This window comes from Coregonus clupeaformis, chromosome 14 (genome assembly GCF_020615455.1).
Source record: "Coregonus clupeaformis isolate EN_2021a chromosome 14, ASM2061545v1, whole genome shotgun sequence".
Lineage (NCBI taxonomy): Eukaryota > Metazoa > Chordata > Actinopteri > Salmoniformes > Salmonidae > Coregonus > Coregonus clupeaformis.
In genome coordinates, this window is record NC_059205.1 from 13,864,500 (window position 1) to 13,879,378 (window position 14,879).

Sequence of the window (14,879 nt, forward strand, 5' to 3'; positions counted from 1 at the left end):
CTAGGTGTTCTACACTGTGAGCTATTATGACCAGTCAGTCAAATGCATGTGATCTAGTTGCTTTGATTATCAGAGCGTGCCGTTGGTCTTCTGTTCAGTACGCTTTTATGAACGTGTTGGACCACGTAGAGCAACATCAACTAATTATTGTCATTGTTGCTAGCTACATTGCCATCCAGAATCACAACAACACAACGGCCGTGTTTGAGAGCATCAAAACGACTGCAGACTGACTGATCTACAAATCACCTTGCATCATAAATAAGGACTCATTATTATTTGTAGATCAGTCAGTCAGTCACAATTTACCCATGACACATTGCAGTTTTGATCCTCTCGAACACGGCCACTGCCTTTTGCCCCATTGAAGCCTGCCATCGTTTTCGTGACATTGTCAGCCAACCATCTCTATTGGTGCTTTCAAGACAACTGGTGCCACGTTCAAAACAACTGGGAACTTGGAAATCTCAGACTTCCATCTTCAGTGCGTTCAAAACAACTGGGAACAACTCCGACCTGGAAAAATCGATTTGAACGATCATCCAACTCGGAATTCCAACTCGAGAACTCTTTCACTGACGTCATGATTTGACCTTGTATTTTTCCGTGTTCCCAGTTGTTTTGAACATGTCATGGGAACTCATATATACAGTCATTGGTCTGAGCTCTAGAAAGAGGCCTGAGTTACCGAATTGGAATTCCGAGTTGGATGACCATTCAAAACGATTTTTCGCAGTCGGAGGTCGTTTTTTTCCGTGTTCCGTTGTCTTGAACGCAATGAATTCGAAGATTTCCGAGCTCACAGTTGTTTGAACGCAGCATAGGTGATCAAGATGATCCCAAATGATTTTCCAACAACGGCCTCAAACTACCATAATCTCACTGGACGTGCAAGTATCGCGACAGTTCTCGAAACTGCATTCTAGAGGAAGTCATTTTGAGTCTCAGCTCCAATGATAGCAAATACTTGACCAGAGCCAAAATGGCGTCAGTTTCCCTTTTACTAAACTGCAACTCTCCTCTTTCCCATTCACTCGGCTAATGATGGCGTCCCACAGCACAGGAGGCAGGGTGTCCTGCGGGAGAGATTTGAATTGTGTGCCCGAGGTTGCTGACACACTTGCGGCAGTGGCTAAACTTGGGTAAGTAAACTGTTTCGCTCCAGCAGTTATTTGGGGGGAGGTGGAGGTAAATACAGGAGCCGACAAGGCTATATACCCTTCGGCTTCATTTCTGCATGTGATGTACCCTGTAGCTCAGTTGGTAGAGCATGGCGCTTGCAACGCCAGGGTTGTGGGTTAGTTTCCCACGGGGGGCCAATATGAAAATGTATGCACTCACTAACTGTAAGTCGCTCTGGATAAGAGCGTCTGCTAAATGACTAAAATGTAAAATGTCACTGGCTAGGTATTTTAGCTATTTTGCTAGTAGTAACTCGCTAGCTGGTTAGCTAGGTGAATTTGCCGGTGATGGTGAATTAGCACGTGCACCATCACAATGGCTGACAATTAAATGCTCCTCCTTACCACGACCTCAATATGATTTGATGAGAATACATTTGACTGTGGAGCCATGACGTTACTTGAATTTATTATCCAACTAAATAACCTAACATTTTTGTAGCTTCAGCAATGTTCCTAGCTACAGTCAACTTTGTGCAAGAGCGTCAAACAAGTTGTATCTCAATGGCCGGTTATCATGGTCAAGTCATATTGACAAAGTTGTTGTGAAGATGGGGCGAGGTATGTTTATAAAAATATTTTTGGACACAGATCAGCTGTACTAGTTGTTCAGGCTCTGATTTTGTCTCATCTTGATTACTGACCAGTAATGGTCAGGTGCAGCAAAGAAAGATATTGTAAAGGCTCAAAACAAAGCAGCACACCTTGCCCTTAACTGCACACAAATAACTAACATCAACAACATGCATGATAGTAGTTCATGGTTGAGGGGAAATTGACTTTTTTTTTTGTCATTTAGCAGATGCTCTTATCCAGAGCGACTTACAGGAGCAATTAGGGTTAAAGAGCGACTTACAGGAGCAATTAGGGTTAAGTGCCTTGCTTAAGGGCACATCGACAGATTTTTCACCTAGTCAGCTTGGGGATTAGAACCAGCGACCTTTCGGTTACTGGCACAACGCTCTTACCCACTAAGCTACCTGCTGCCCTACTTCTCTTCTAGTCTTTTTAAGAAACATTTGTGTTAAATTCTTAACTTGTATAATCTATTTGCATACACTTCAAACAGACATACATACCCCAGCAGACACGCCGCTATGGGTTTCTTCACTGTACCAAAACCCGATGTAATACTTTGTTCAGTTGAAGTCGGAAGTTTACATACACTTTAGCCAAATACATTAAACTCAGTTTTTCACAATTCCTGACATTAAATCCTAGTAAAAATTCCCTGTCTTAGGTCAGTTAGGATCACCACTTTATTTTAAGAATGTGAAATGTCAGAATAATAGTAGAGTGATTTATTTCAGCTTTTATTTCTTTCATCACATTCCCAGTGGGTCAGAAGTTTACATACACTCAATTAGTATTTGGTAACATTGCCTTTAAATTGTTTAACTTGGGTCAAACGTTTTAGGAAGCCTTCCACAACCTTCCCACAATAAGTTGGGTGAATTTTGGCCCAATCCTCCTGACAGAGCTGGTTGGTAGGCTTCCTTGCTCGCACAAGCTTTTTCAGTTCTGCCCACACATTTTCTATAGGATTGAGGTCAGGGCTTTCTGATAACCACTCTAATACCTTGACTTTGTTGTCCTTAAGCCATTTTGCCACAACTTTGGAAGTATGCTTAGGGTCATTGTCCATTTGGAAGACCCATTTGCGACCAAGCTTTAACTTCCTGACTGATGTCTTGAAATGTTGCTTCAATATATCCACATAATTTTCCTTCCTCATGATGCCATCTATTTTGTGAAGTGCACCAGCCCCTCCTGCAGCAAAGCACCCCCACAGCATGATTCTGCCACCCCTGTGCTTCACGGTTGGGATGGTGTTCTTCGGCTTGCAAGCGTTCCCCTTTTTCCTCCAAACATAACGATGGTCATTATGGCCAAACAGTTCTATTTTTGTTTAATCAGACCAGAGGACATTTCTCCAAAAAGTACGATCTTCGTCCCCATGTGCAGTTGCAAACCGTAGTCTGGCTTTTTTATGGCAGTTTTGGAGCAGTGGCTTCCTCCTTGCTGAGCGGCCTTTCAGGTTATGTCGATATAGGACTTGTTTTACTATGGATATAGATACTTTTGTACCTGTTTCCTCCAGCATCTTCACAAGGTCCTTTGCTGTTGTTCTGGGATTGATTTGCACTTTTCGCACCAAAGCACGTTCATCTCTAGGAGACAGAACACGTCTCCTTCCTGAGTGGTATGATGGCTGCGTGGTCCCATGGTGTTTATACTTGCGTACTATTGTTTGTACAGATGAACGTGGTACCTTCAGGCGTTTGGAAATTGCTCCCAAGGATGAACCAGACTTGTGGATGTCTACAATTTTTTTCCTGAGGTCTTGGCTGATTTCTTTTGATTTTCCCATGATGTCAAGCAAAGAGGCACAGAGTTTGAAGGTAGGCCTTGAAATACATCCATAGGTACACAACCAATTGACTCAAATTATGTCAATTAGCCTATCAGAAGCTTCTATAGCCATGACATCATTTTCTGGAATTTTCCAAGCTGTTTAAAGGCACAGTCAACTTAGTGTATGTAAACTTCTGACCCACTGGAATTGTGATACAGTGAATTATAAGTGAAATAATCTGTCTGTAAACAATTGTTGGAAAAATTACTTACATTTTTGTCATTTAGCAGACGCTCTTATCCAGGACGACTTACAGTTAGTGAGTGCATACATTTTCATACTGGTTGTGTCATGCACAAAGTAGATGTCCTAACCGACTTGCCAAAACTATAGTGGTTGAAAAACGAGTTTTAATGACTCCAACCTGGGTGTGTGTAAGCTTCCGACTTCAACTGTATGTATAGAGCCATGTCATCATGGAATGCTCTGCCACCAGAGGTTACTCAGGCAAAAAAACAAGTTTAGCTTTAAAACAACATCTTGTATCACAGTGCCTCTTTACTTTAACAGTACTGTATATATGAATAGTGTAAATATAATTTTTGTTGTCTCCGTGTCTTTTCATCATAAGTTTTATTTTTATTGAATTTATTGTAATATCTTTTGATGTTCTTGTCTATGCCTGTTCTGTACTTTTTCATGTATTTGTACGTTTTATGTGGACCCCAGGAAAAGTAGCTGCTGCATGTGCAGTAGCTAATGGGGATCCTAATAAACTAAACTAATGTTAGATCAAACTGTGTCCCACTTGTGACTTTCTCTTTCAGGTTTGACTTCCTGTGCATGCCCCTCTTCCACCCGAGGTTCAGGAGGGAGTTTGAGTTGGACCCCGCCAAAGTCCGATCAGGAGCACATACACGCTCTGACCTTCTGCTCTGTGGGAGAGGTGAGGAGGCTACCTGTATTCATACTGGCCTAGTGGCCTCAATGGTAGACAGTTCATGCACATGCCCAGTTCCACTGAGCAAAGGAGCATCTACTTACAGGGCCATCTAATGGCTCTACAGTATGTATATTTAATTAAGAATTTCAATTCCTCCTTACCCAGACTGGAACACTCTGGTTGTTGGAAAGCTTTCTCCATGGATCGAGACCGACTCAGAGGTGGAGACAGAACGCAGGAATTCAGAAGCGGTGAGTTGGACATCATGATCAGACTTGGGGTGTGTTCATTAACTTCCACCGTAGCAAACAGTTCCAAAACATTTCACAAAATAACTTTTTGCAATGAGAATGACTGTTTCTATTGGAAAAATTCTGGGAGATCCCTCCCCATTTTGTTCTGTTTGTTTGAGTAAATACTCCCCTGGCCTTGTTCGTGAACTAAGAAACGCTCAAGCAGAACGTTTTAAAATTTTTCGCCACAAGTTGAATTGTTGCTCTGTCCTTCCATCCCTCTGTCCTGTCTCAGGCCCTTGTCCAGGAGCTGAACTTCTCAGCATATCTGGGTCTGCCAGCCTTCATGGTCCCTCTGAAGGGCCCTCACTGTGCCAACCTGGCCCGCGTGCTGCTCAACCACATCCAGACGGGACACCACTCCTGCATGGTAACTACAGCACACAAGAATTCTCTATCTATAGCATATAAGAATTATAACTAATTCTTAGCCAGTCACAATACAAGCCATATTAAGGTAAATCGGTTAACTTAAAACTACGTTTCATATCAGTTTTGGATCCGCGTCCCCCTGATTTCCACTGACAACATGCGGGATGACATCATCGAGAACGAGCCTACGAAACGCACAGATGATGGCAGTGATGACGAGAAGACCTGGGCCTGGTAAGTATTGTGTTGTGCCCAGGGCCTGCAGATTTTGCTAGTTTTTTTTACATTTTAGTCATTTAGCAGACGCTCTTATCCAGAGCGACTTACAGGAGCAATTAGGGTTAAGTGCCTTGCTCAAGGGCACATCGACAGATTTTTCACCTAGTTGGCTCGGGGATTAGAACCAGCGACCTTTCGGTTACTGGCACAACGCTCTTAACCACTAAGCTACCTTCGGTTTTTCCTTTTTCAGGTGGCATTCATTCAGAACTCTTTGTGACTACAACAAGAGAATCTGTTTAGGTAAGGGCAGGGAAACATGGTTGGGGTAGTGTTGACAAACTGATAAGGAATTGTTTTGGTCACAATTGTTCCTGATTTGTCTTCCCTTCCTTTCGCTGAAGCCATTGAGGTTGGAGAAAACATGCCCTCCGATGCTGTGATTGACAAGTGGCTTGGGGAGCCTATCAAAGCAGCTGTTCTTCCCACCAGCATCTTTCTGACCAATAAGAAAGGGTTCCCAGTCCTGTCAAAAGCCCACCAGAAAATCATCTTCCGTCTCTTCAAGGTACTGTAAATTCTAGGCTATGGCAATTGTTATAGCAAATAAAACTATTTTTCTTCACTCTGTCCTTGAATGTGTATTTTACAAAATATTTTCTCTTCTCCCAGCTTGAAGCCCAGTTCATCTTCACTGGCACCAGTCGTCACAGTGAGAAGGACTTCCGCTCCTACCTGCAGTACCTTGAATACCTCAACCAGAACCGCCCTGTCCCCAATGCCTATGAACTGTTTGCCAAGGGTTACGAGGATTACCTACAGTCTCCTCTCCAGGTGTGTGTGTTACTGAGGTTTGGGAATAGTCATACCTACAGCTGTGGAAAAAATTAAGAGACCACTGCAGATTTTTCTTAAATCAGCATCTCTACATGTTATGACAGCCATTCCATTCCAGTGTCTGTTGAATTCCAGCACAGGCACACCTCATTCTACTGAATTAGGCACTGATTAGGTGTTCACCTGAACCAAATCTTATTTAATGAGGAAAAGTATAAAAACCACTGCTGTGGTCATCACTATCCTCTTGCAATGGGACCAGCTGGATGGTAAAAACAGTGCTAATAGTACCTCAAAAGTAATATTAATCAAAAAATAACTATTGACCATGCCAAAAGAGTTGAAAAGGAAAGTTTTGAGTGAGGAAAAGAAGGGTTCAATTCTGGCTTTACTGGCAGAGGGATACAGTGAGCGTCAGGTTGCTTCCATCCTTAAAATTTTAAAGACGGCGGTTCATAAGAACAAGGTCAAGCAGCAGACATTGGGGACAACAAAGCTGCAGAGGGCGAAAACGACTCTCTACTGACCGGGATGACCGCCAACTCATTCGAATGTCACTCAGCAACTGTAGGATGACATCAAGTGACCTACAAAAATAATGGCAAACGGCAGCTGGGGTGAAGTGCACAGCGAGGACGGTTCAAAACAGGCTTCTAGGGGCAGGGCTGAAGTCGTGCAAAGCTAGAAAAAAAGCCCTTCATCAATGAGAAGCAAAGAAGAGCCAGGCTGAGGTTTGCAAAAGACCAAAAGCATTGGACCGTAGAGGACTGGAGTAAGGTAATCTTCTCTGAGTCCAATTTTCAGCTTTGCCCAACACCTGGTCGTCTAATGGTTAGACGGAGACCTGGAGAGGCCTACAAGCCACAGCGTCTCGCACCCACTGTGAAATTTGGTGGAGGATCGGTGATGATCTGGGGGTGCTTCAGCAAGGCTGGAATCGGGCAGATTTGTCTTTGTGAAGGACGCATGAATCAAGCCACGTACAAGGTTGTCCTGGAAGAAACTTGCTTCCTTTTGCTCTGACATTGTTCCCCAACTCTGAGGATTGGTTTTTCCAGCAGGACAATGCGCCATGCCACACAGCCAGGTCAATCAAGGTGTGGATGGAGGACCACCAGATCAAGACCCTGTCATGGCCAGCCCAATCTCCAGACCTGAACCCCATTGAAAACTTCTGGAATGTGATCAAGAGGAAGATGGATGGTCACAAGCCATCAAACAAAGCCGAGCTGCTTGAATTATTGCGCCAGGAGTGGCATAAAGTCACCCAACATCAATGTGAAAGACTGGTGGAGAGCATGCCAAGACGCATGAAAGCTGTGATTGAAAATCAGGGTTATTCCACCAAATATTGATTTCTGAACTCTTCCTAAGTTAAAACATTAGTATTGTGTTGTTTTTAGAAATGAACATTAACTTATTTTCTTTGCATTATTCGAGGTCTGACAACACTGCATCTTTTTTGTTATTTACATTTTAGTCATTTAGCAGACGCTCTTATCCAGAGCGACTTACAGTTAGTGAGTGCATACATTTTTCTTTTTCATACTGGCCCCCCGTGGGAATCGAACCCACAACCCTGGCGTTGCAAACGCCATGCTCTACCAACTGAGCTACACGGGACTATATTTTGACCAGTTGTCATTTTCTGCAAATAAATGCTCTAAATTACAATATTTTTATTTGGAATTTGGGAGAAATGTTGTCAGTAGTCTATAGAATGAAACAAAAAAGTTTTTTTTACCCAAACACATAACAATAAATAGTAAAACCAGAGAAACTGATAATTTTGCAGTGGTCTCTTAATTTTTTCCAGAGCTGTATATTGTAGTGATGGGCGGGGAATCGATAGTTGGACGATATTATATTGATACTTTGACTCCCAAGTATCGATTTGTCAAAATAAAAAGTCAATTTAATTATTTGTAGCTAGGTAGCGTTAGCTAGCGCTAGTCGGCTGTACCTGCGCCAAAACGTAGGTATTTTTCATCCTATAGCTTGTTCTCAGTCTTTTTAAATAGTGAGCCAACATGTTTTCAGCACTTTAATTTCCATGACTGATCAAAACTCATTTTCTCATGCTCTCTCGTCTCTGCAGCAGACATATAGAGAGCGATATGTTTGTAACATCAAATCACAATAAAATCGCATTATCGAATCGCAATACATATCATATCGGCACCTAAGTATCGTGATAATATCGTATCGGGAGGTCCCTGGCAATTCCCAGCCATATTATATTGTTTGTGTGTATGCATTGGATTCTTTGTCTCTAATTGTTCTCTTCTCTTCCCATTAGCCCCTCATGGACAATCTGGAGTCTCAGACATATGAAGTGTTTGAGAAGGATCCCATCAAATACTCCCAGTACCAGCAGGTAAGTTGCCTTTGACACACATGTACTCTCATTATAATACATGTAACAACTAGCATTGGTGCTGTGGCTGGTAGGGTAATACACTGCTCAAAAAAATTAAGGGAACACTAAAATAACACATCCTAGATCTGAATGAATGAAATAATCTTATTAAATACTTTTTTCTTTACATAGTTGAATGTGCTGACAACAAAATCACACAAAAATTATCAATGGAAATCAAATGTATCAACCCATGGAGGTCTGGACTTGGAGTCACCCTCAAAATTAAAGTGGAAAACCACACTACAGGCAGATCCAACTTTGATGTAATGTCCTTAAAACAAGTCAAAATGAGGCTCAGTAGTGTGTGTGTGGCCTCCACGTGCCTGTATGACCTCCCTACAACGTCTGGGCATGCTCCTGATGAGGTGGCGGATGGTCTCCTGAGGGATCTCCTCCCAGACCTGGACTAAAGCATCCTCCAACTCCTGGACAGTCTGTGGTGCAACATGGCGTTGGTGGATGGAGCGAGACATGATGTCCCAGATGTGCTCAATTGGATTCAGGTCTGGGGAACGGGCGGGCCAGTCCATAGCATCAATGCCTTCCTCTTGCAGGAACTGCTGACACACTCCAGCCACATGAGGTCTTGCATTAGGAGGAACCCAGGGCCAACCGCACCAGCATATGGTCTCACAAGGGGTCTGAGGATCTCATCTCCGTACCTAATGGCAGTCAGGCTACCTCTGGCGAGCACATGGAGGGCTGTGCGGCCCCCCAAAGAAATGCCACCCCACACCATGACTGACCCACTGCCAAACCGGTCATGCTGGAGGATGTTGCAAGCAGCAGAACGTTCTCCACGGCATCTCCAGACTCTGTCACGTCTGTCACGTGCTCAGTGTGAACCTGCTTTCATCTGTGAAGAGCACAGGGCGCCAGTGGCGAATTTGCCAATCTTGGTGTTCTCTGGCAAATGCCAAACGTCCTGCACGGTGTTGGGCTGTAAGCACAACCCCCACCTGTGGACGTCGGGCCCTCATACCACCCTCATGGAGTCTGTTTCTGACCGTTTGAGCAGACACATGCACATTTGTGGCCTGCTGGAGGTCATTTTGCAGGGCTCTGGCAGTGCTCCTCCTGCTCCTCCTTGCACAAAGGCGGAGGTAGCAGTCCTGCTGCTGGGTTGTTGCCCTCCTACGGCCTCCTCCACATCTCCTGATGTACTGGCCTGTCTCCTGGTAGCGCCTCCATGCTCTGGACACTACGCTGACAGACACAGCAAACCTTCTTGCCACATTGATGTGCCATCCTGGATGAGCTGCGCTACCTGAGCCACTTGTGTGGGTTGTAGACTCCGTCTCATGCTACCACTAGAGTGAAAGCACCGCCAGCATTCAAAAGTGACCAAAACATCAGCCAGGAAGCATAGGAACTGAGAAGTGGTCTGTGGTCACCACCTCCAAAACCAGTCCTTTATTGGGGGTGTCTTGCTAATTGCCTATAATTTCCACCTGTTGTCTATTCCATTTGCACAACAGCATGTGAAATGTATTGTCAATCAGTGTTGCTTCCTAAGTGGACAGTTTGATTTCACAGAAGTGTGATTGACTTGGAGTTACATTGTGTTGTTTAAGTGTTCCCTTTATTTTTTTGAGCAGTGTATAATTAAGTACTGATTGGGGTCTCCTGATCTTTCTGCAGGCTGTGTACAAGTGTCTGCTCGACAGAGTCCCGGAGGAGCAGAAGGAGACCAATACACAGTGAGTAGCTCCAATACCTACCGGTCTGTCATCTCTGTTAGTATCTATTCTCCTGACAATGACCTTCCCCCTCTGTATCTGGTGTGTAACAGTATGTATTCTCTGTAACCTTAGAGTTTTGATGGTGCTGGGGGCTGGGAGAGGTCCTCTGGTCAATGCCTCCCTGCGTGCTGCCAAGCAGGCTGACCGGAAGCTCCGTATCTACGCTGTGGAAAAGAACCCCAACGCTGTCGTCACGTGAGTGAAAACTCTGATCTCTAATGGGGTTTCTAACTTTCACCAACCTCATTCCAGGAGATTATAGAACTCCTTCAACATAGTTTCATTAATATAATCATTTAATTCAGGTATTACAAGTATTCTCCCCGGTTAGGTTTAATAGTTTCTGGCAGGTAAATTACAAGACAATAATGGGAGGGTTGGCAACGTTAATCTCCATTGAGCTCCACCCTCCTGTCTGTCTGTGAGACTGATCCTGCCATTCTCTCCCAGGCTTCAGAACTGGAAATTTGAGGAGTGGGGCGATCAGGTGACCGTGGTGTCATGTGACATGAGGGAGTGGGCGGCACCTGAGAAGGCGGACATCATCGTCAGCGAGCTACTCGGGTCCTTCGGGGACAACGAACTGTCCCCAGAGTGTCTAGATGGAGCACAGCACTTTCTCAAAGGTAGGGGTAAACTCATTGCACCTCTGCAGTGTACCTCGTTGATATTGAAATGTCACACTGTACTTACTAAAGCTGTGAAAGGGCCATATCGTCGCTGTCAGATGAAAACCTCGGAAGCAGTAACTCCCCTCAATGTACTCTGAACATTTCATTACTAGGACCAAGAACAATAATTAAAAAATAGCTTCTGAAATGTCATAATTGTATGTTCGTTAATGGAAAAATGTGACTTTTTTTTCTCCATTTACTGAAAAGTTTCTGTTTTTGAGATGAGAGGTTTTCACCCGACAGTGACGATATACAGTACCAGTCAAAGTTTGGACACACCTACTCATTCCGTGGTTTTTCTTAATTTTTACTATTTTCTATATCGTAGAATAATAGTGAAGACATCAAAACTATGAAATAACACATGGAATCATGTAGTAACCAAAAGAGTGTTAAACAAATCAAAATATATTTGAGATTCTTCAAAGTAGCCACCCGTTGCCTTGATGACAGCTTTGCTCAACTCTTGGCATTCTCTCAACCAGCTTCACCTGGAATGCTTTTCCAACAGTCTTGGAAAGTTCCCACATATGCTGAGCACTTGTTGGCTGCTTTTCCTTCACTCTGCGATCCGACTCATCCCAAACCATCTCAATTGTGTTAAGGTCGGGGAATTGTGGAGGCCAGGTCATCTGATGCAGCACTCCATCACTCTCCTTCTTGGTAAAATAGCCCTTAAACAGCCTGGAGGTGTGTTGGGTCATTGTCCTGTTGAAAAACAAATGATAGTCTCACTAAGCCCAAACCAGATGGGATGGCGTATCGCTGCAGAATGCTGTGGTAGCCATGCTTGTTAAGTGTGCCTTGAATTCTAAATAAATCACAGACAGTGTCACCAGCAAAGCACCCCCACACCATAACACTTGGAGTCCAGACCAAAGGACACATTTCCACCAGTCTAATGTCCATTGCTCGTGTTTCTTGGCCCAAGCAGGTCTCTTCTTTTTATTGGTGTCCTTTAGTAGTGGTTTCTTTGCAGCAATTCGACCATGAAGGCCTGATTCACGCTGTCTCCTCTGAACAGTTGATGTTGAGATGTGTCTGTTACTTGAACTCTGTGAAGCATTTATTTGGGCTGCAATTTCTGAGGCTGGTAACTCTAATGAACTCATCTTCTGCAGCAGAGGTAACTCTGGGTCTTCCTTTCCTGTGGCGGTCCTCATGAGAGCCAGTTACATCATAGTGCTTGATGGTTTTTGCGACTGCACTTGAAGAAATGTTCAATGTTCTTGACATTTTCCGTATTGACTGACCTTCATGTCTTAAAGTAATGAAGGACTATCGTTTCTCTTTGCTTATTTGAGCTGTTCTTGCCATAATATGGACTTGGTCTTTTACCAAATAGGGGCTATCTTCTGTAAAGCACCCCCCCACCTTGTCACAACACAACTGATTGGCTCAAACGCATTAAGAAGGAAAGAAATTCCACAAATTAACAAGGCACACCTGTTAATTGAAATGCATTCCAGGTGACTACCTCATGAAGCTGGTTGAGAGAATGCCAAGAGTGTGCAAAGCTGTCATCAAGGCAAAGGGAGGGTTCTTTAAAGAATCTCAAATATAAAATATATTTTGATTTGTTTAACACAATTTTGGTTACTACATGATTCCATATGTGTTATTTCATAGTTTTATATCTTCACCATTATTCTACAATGTAGAAAATAGTAAAAAATAAAGAAAAACCCTTGAATGAGTAGGTGTGTCCAAACTTTTTACTGGTACTGTATATCATTTTAATTGTCATTCAATGCCCTTTTTTGCCTCTACCCTCGCTCATCCAAACTTGTCCCAATTATTTTGTTCCTCTCTCAGATGGTGGGGTTAGCATCCCCTGTTCCTACACCTCTTTCCTGGCCCCCCTCTCCTCCTCCAAGCTGTATAATGAGGTTAGGGGGTGCAGGGAGCGGGACAAGGACCCTGAATGCCACTTCGAGACCCCCTACGTCGTCAGACTCCACAACTTCCACCAGCTGGCTGAGCCCAAGGCCTGCTTCACCTTCGTACACCCCACCACAGGTAACATACACGCATCAAACACCCTTACATGGCTAGTGCTTACACATCCCACCATAGGTAATACACACACCCTAGCAAACACAGCTAACAATCACACAAGATATGTAATAAATGCACTTATCTTTCCTTTCCTTTAGATATGAACAACAACAGGTATCAGTGCCTTAGATTCTCTGTGGGATGTAACACAGTGCTGCACGGCTTTGCTGGATACTTTGAGACCACACTCTACGGAGATGTCACACTCAGTAAGTACCAAGAATGGGGATGGTGATGTTTGAAATATGAAATGGATATCATGGATGGGATGGATATCATTAACATCAATGTGTGTGTTTGTTTGGTCAAGGTATCAAGCCAGAGACCCACTCTCCCGGAATGTTCTCCTGGTTCCCCATCCTGTTCCCTCTCAAAGTAAGTTGACTGTCATACAGTCATGTAAAATGTATACTTTACATTTAGCACATTTTATTACCCAATATAATGTAGTGTATTGACCCTTTTCTCCCCCCCAGCAACCAATCCCTGTGATGCGGGATGATGATGTCGTGGTGAGGTTCTGGAGGTGTAACAATGGGAAGAAGGTGTGGTATGAGTGGGCCGTGACAGAGCCCTCATGCTCCGCTATCCACAACCCAGCAGGACGATCCTACACCATCGGCCTGTGAAGACCTCGCACACACTCTCATACTCGCATATACACAAACAATTAAACAGGCACTTAGTTGCTAATGAAGTGGAGGTAGTCTTGCTCATAAAATGTCCAGCATTTTACCAATTGGCCTGTAATAATGAGCCTGCTCATACCATGAAACATACAGACCAGAGTCACAGTGAAGCTTTAGATCTGCAAATGAGAATCCAATCAATGGTTTAGATGGGACCGATTTTGACTCTGTTATTTTACAGGATAGGTAGGAGTCAGTTTCAGACATGGACTATCATTCACATACAATGTTTACTGAGTTGAAGTTACTTATATAGCAGGCAGTCAAGATACCCTCTGAGATCCACTCTAAAGATGTCAGCCTTTTCTGTTTATGTGGGTCGTCATCCATCCTCCCTCTGAAGAGAATTTTTGTTTTTATATTGTTTGTCAGTCACCTGGCATCGTAGTCACAGACACATTCACCAACAGGACCTCTGCCTTACTGACTACCACACCTGGGTCAAACGTACATGTTTTCGTTCAAATACTTTAGGTGCGCTTGATTTAACGTGCACGACCCAATTGAATAGTTAAAAAATGTGAACTCTGGCATTCTGAGCAAACTAAATCAAGCGCACTGCAAGTATCTGAAAGAGTACAAGTATTTATTTGATCTAGATCTGCTGAGCACACGTTCCAAGCTACAACTCGGATGAGATGGCTCTAAATTGTCACTCAACACTTAACTGGTTACAACTCCGATACAGCAGGGTGTAGGAGACGGGCTTTTCAGGTTGTATGTTTTTCAGTTGTTCATTTTCTTTGTTTTGTTACTGTTTCTGTCTGAACCATGTTATCAATAAAGGCAAAACTACTAGATACTTGCTGTTCTCTGCACCGTTTGTGTATGTGCTTCTTGCATTTACTTACTTTAGCATGTGACAAGGTCCCTATTCCATTGCCAAGCAAATATCAAAAGCTATTTGGAATCTAAAACTTGAATGCATGCTTGTACACAAAGAAATGTATGTCTATAAAATAAATTATATGTATTCCTCATCCTAAAGTGTCTTCTCAACAGACTGTGGCAGGCAGGTAGCTTAGTGGTTAAGAGCGTTGGGCCAGTAATTGAAAGGTCGCTGGTTCGAATCCCCGAGGAGACTAGATTAAAA

The 14,879-nt window shown here is 43.5% G+C and overlaps 1 protein-coding gene across 2 annotated transcripts; it reads left to right on the plus strand.

Moving 5' to 3' along the window:
* The first annotated feature begins 926 nt into the window (after positions 1-926).
* Positions 927-14,588, plus strand: prmt5 (protein arginine methyltransferase 5). 2 transcript variants are annotated; one of them, XM_041896516.2, is made up of 16 exons: positions 927-1,142; positions 4,365-4,483; positions 4,646-4,731; positions 5,009-5,143; positions 5,267-5,379; positions 5,618-5,667; positions 5,769-5,932; positions 6,037-6,198; positions 8,501-8,578; positions 10,265-10,323; positions 10,438-10,560; positions 10,816-10,991; positions 12,855-13,058; positions 13,196-13,306; positions 13,402-13,472; positions 13,574-14,588. In XM_041896516.2, exons 1-16 carry the CDS (start codon positions 1,042-1,044, stop codon positions 13,724-13,726), a joined length of 1,905 nt encoding a protein of 634 aa, XP_041752450.1. In that variant the 5' UTR covers positions 927-1,041; the 3' UTR covers positions 13,727-14,588. The 2 variants fall into 2 exon arrangements, with proteins under 2 accessions (XP_041752450.1, XP_041752451.1); XM_041896517.2 differs by having other exon boundaries at positions 930-1,142; positions 13,408-13,472.
* Positions 14,589-14,879: the final 291 nt, after the last annotated feature.

Coding starts and splice junctions, on each gene's coding strand:
- prmt5 (XM_041896516.2), top strand. CDS start 1,042: ATGATGGCGTCCCACAGCACAGGAGGCAGGGTGTCCTGCGGGAGAGAT. Junction 8,579..10,264: donor AATACTCCCAGTACCAGCAG/GTAAGTTGCCTT, acceptor ATCTTTCTGCAG/GCTGTGTACAAGTGTCTGCT. Junction 10,561..10,815: donor AACCCCAACGCTGTCGTCAC/GTGAGTGAAAAC, acceptor ATTCTCTCCCAG/GCTTCAGAACTGGAAATTTG.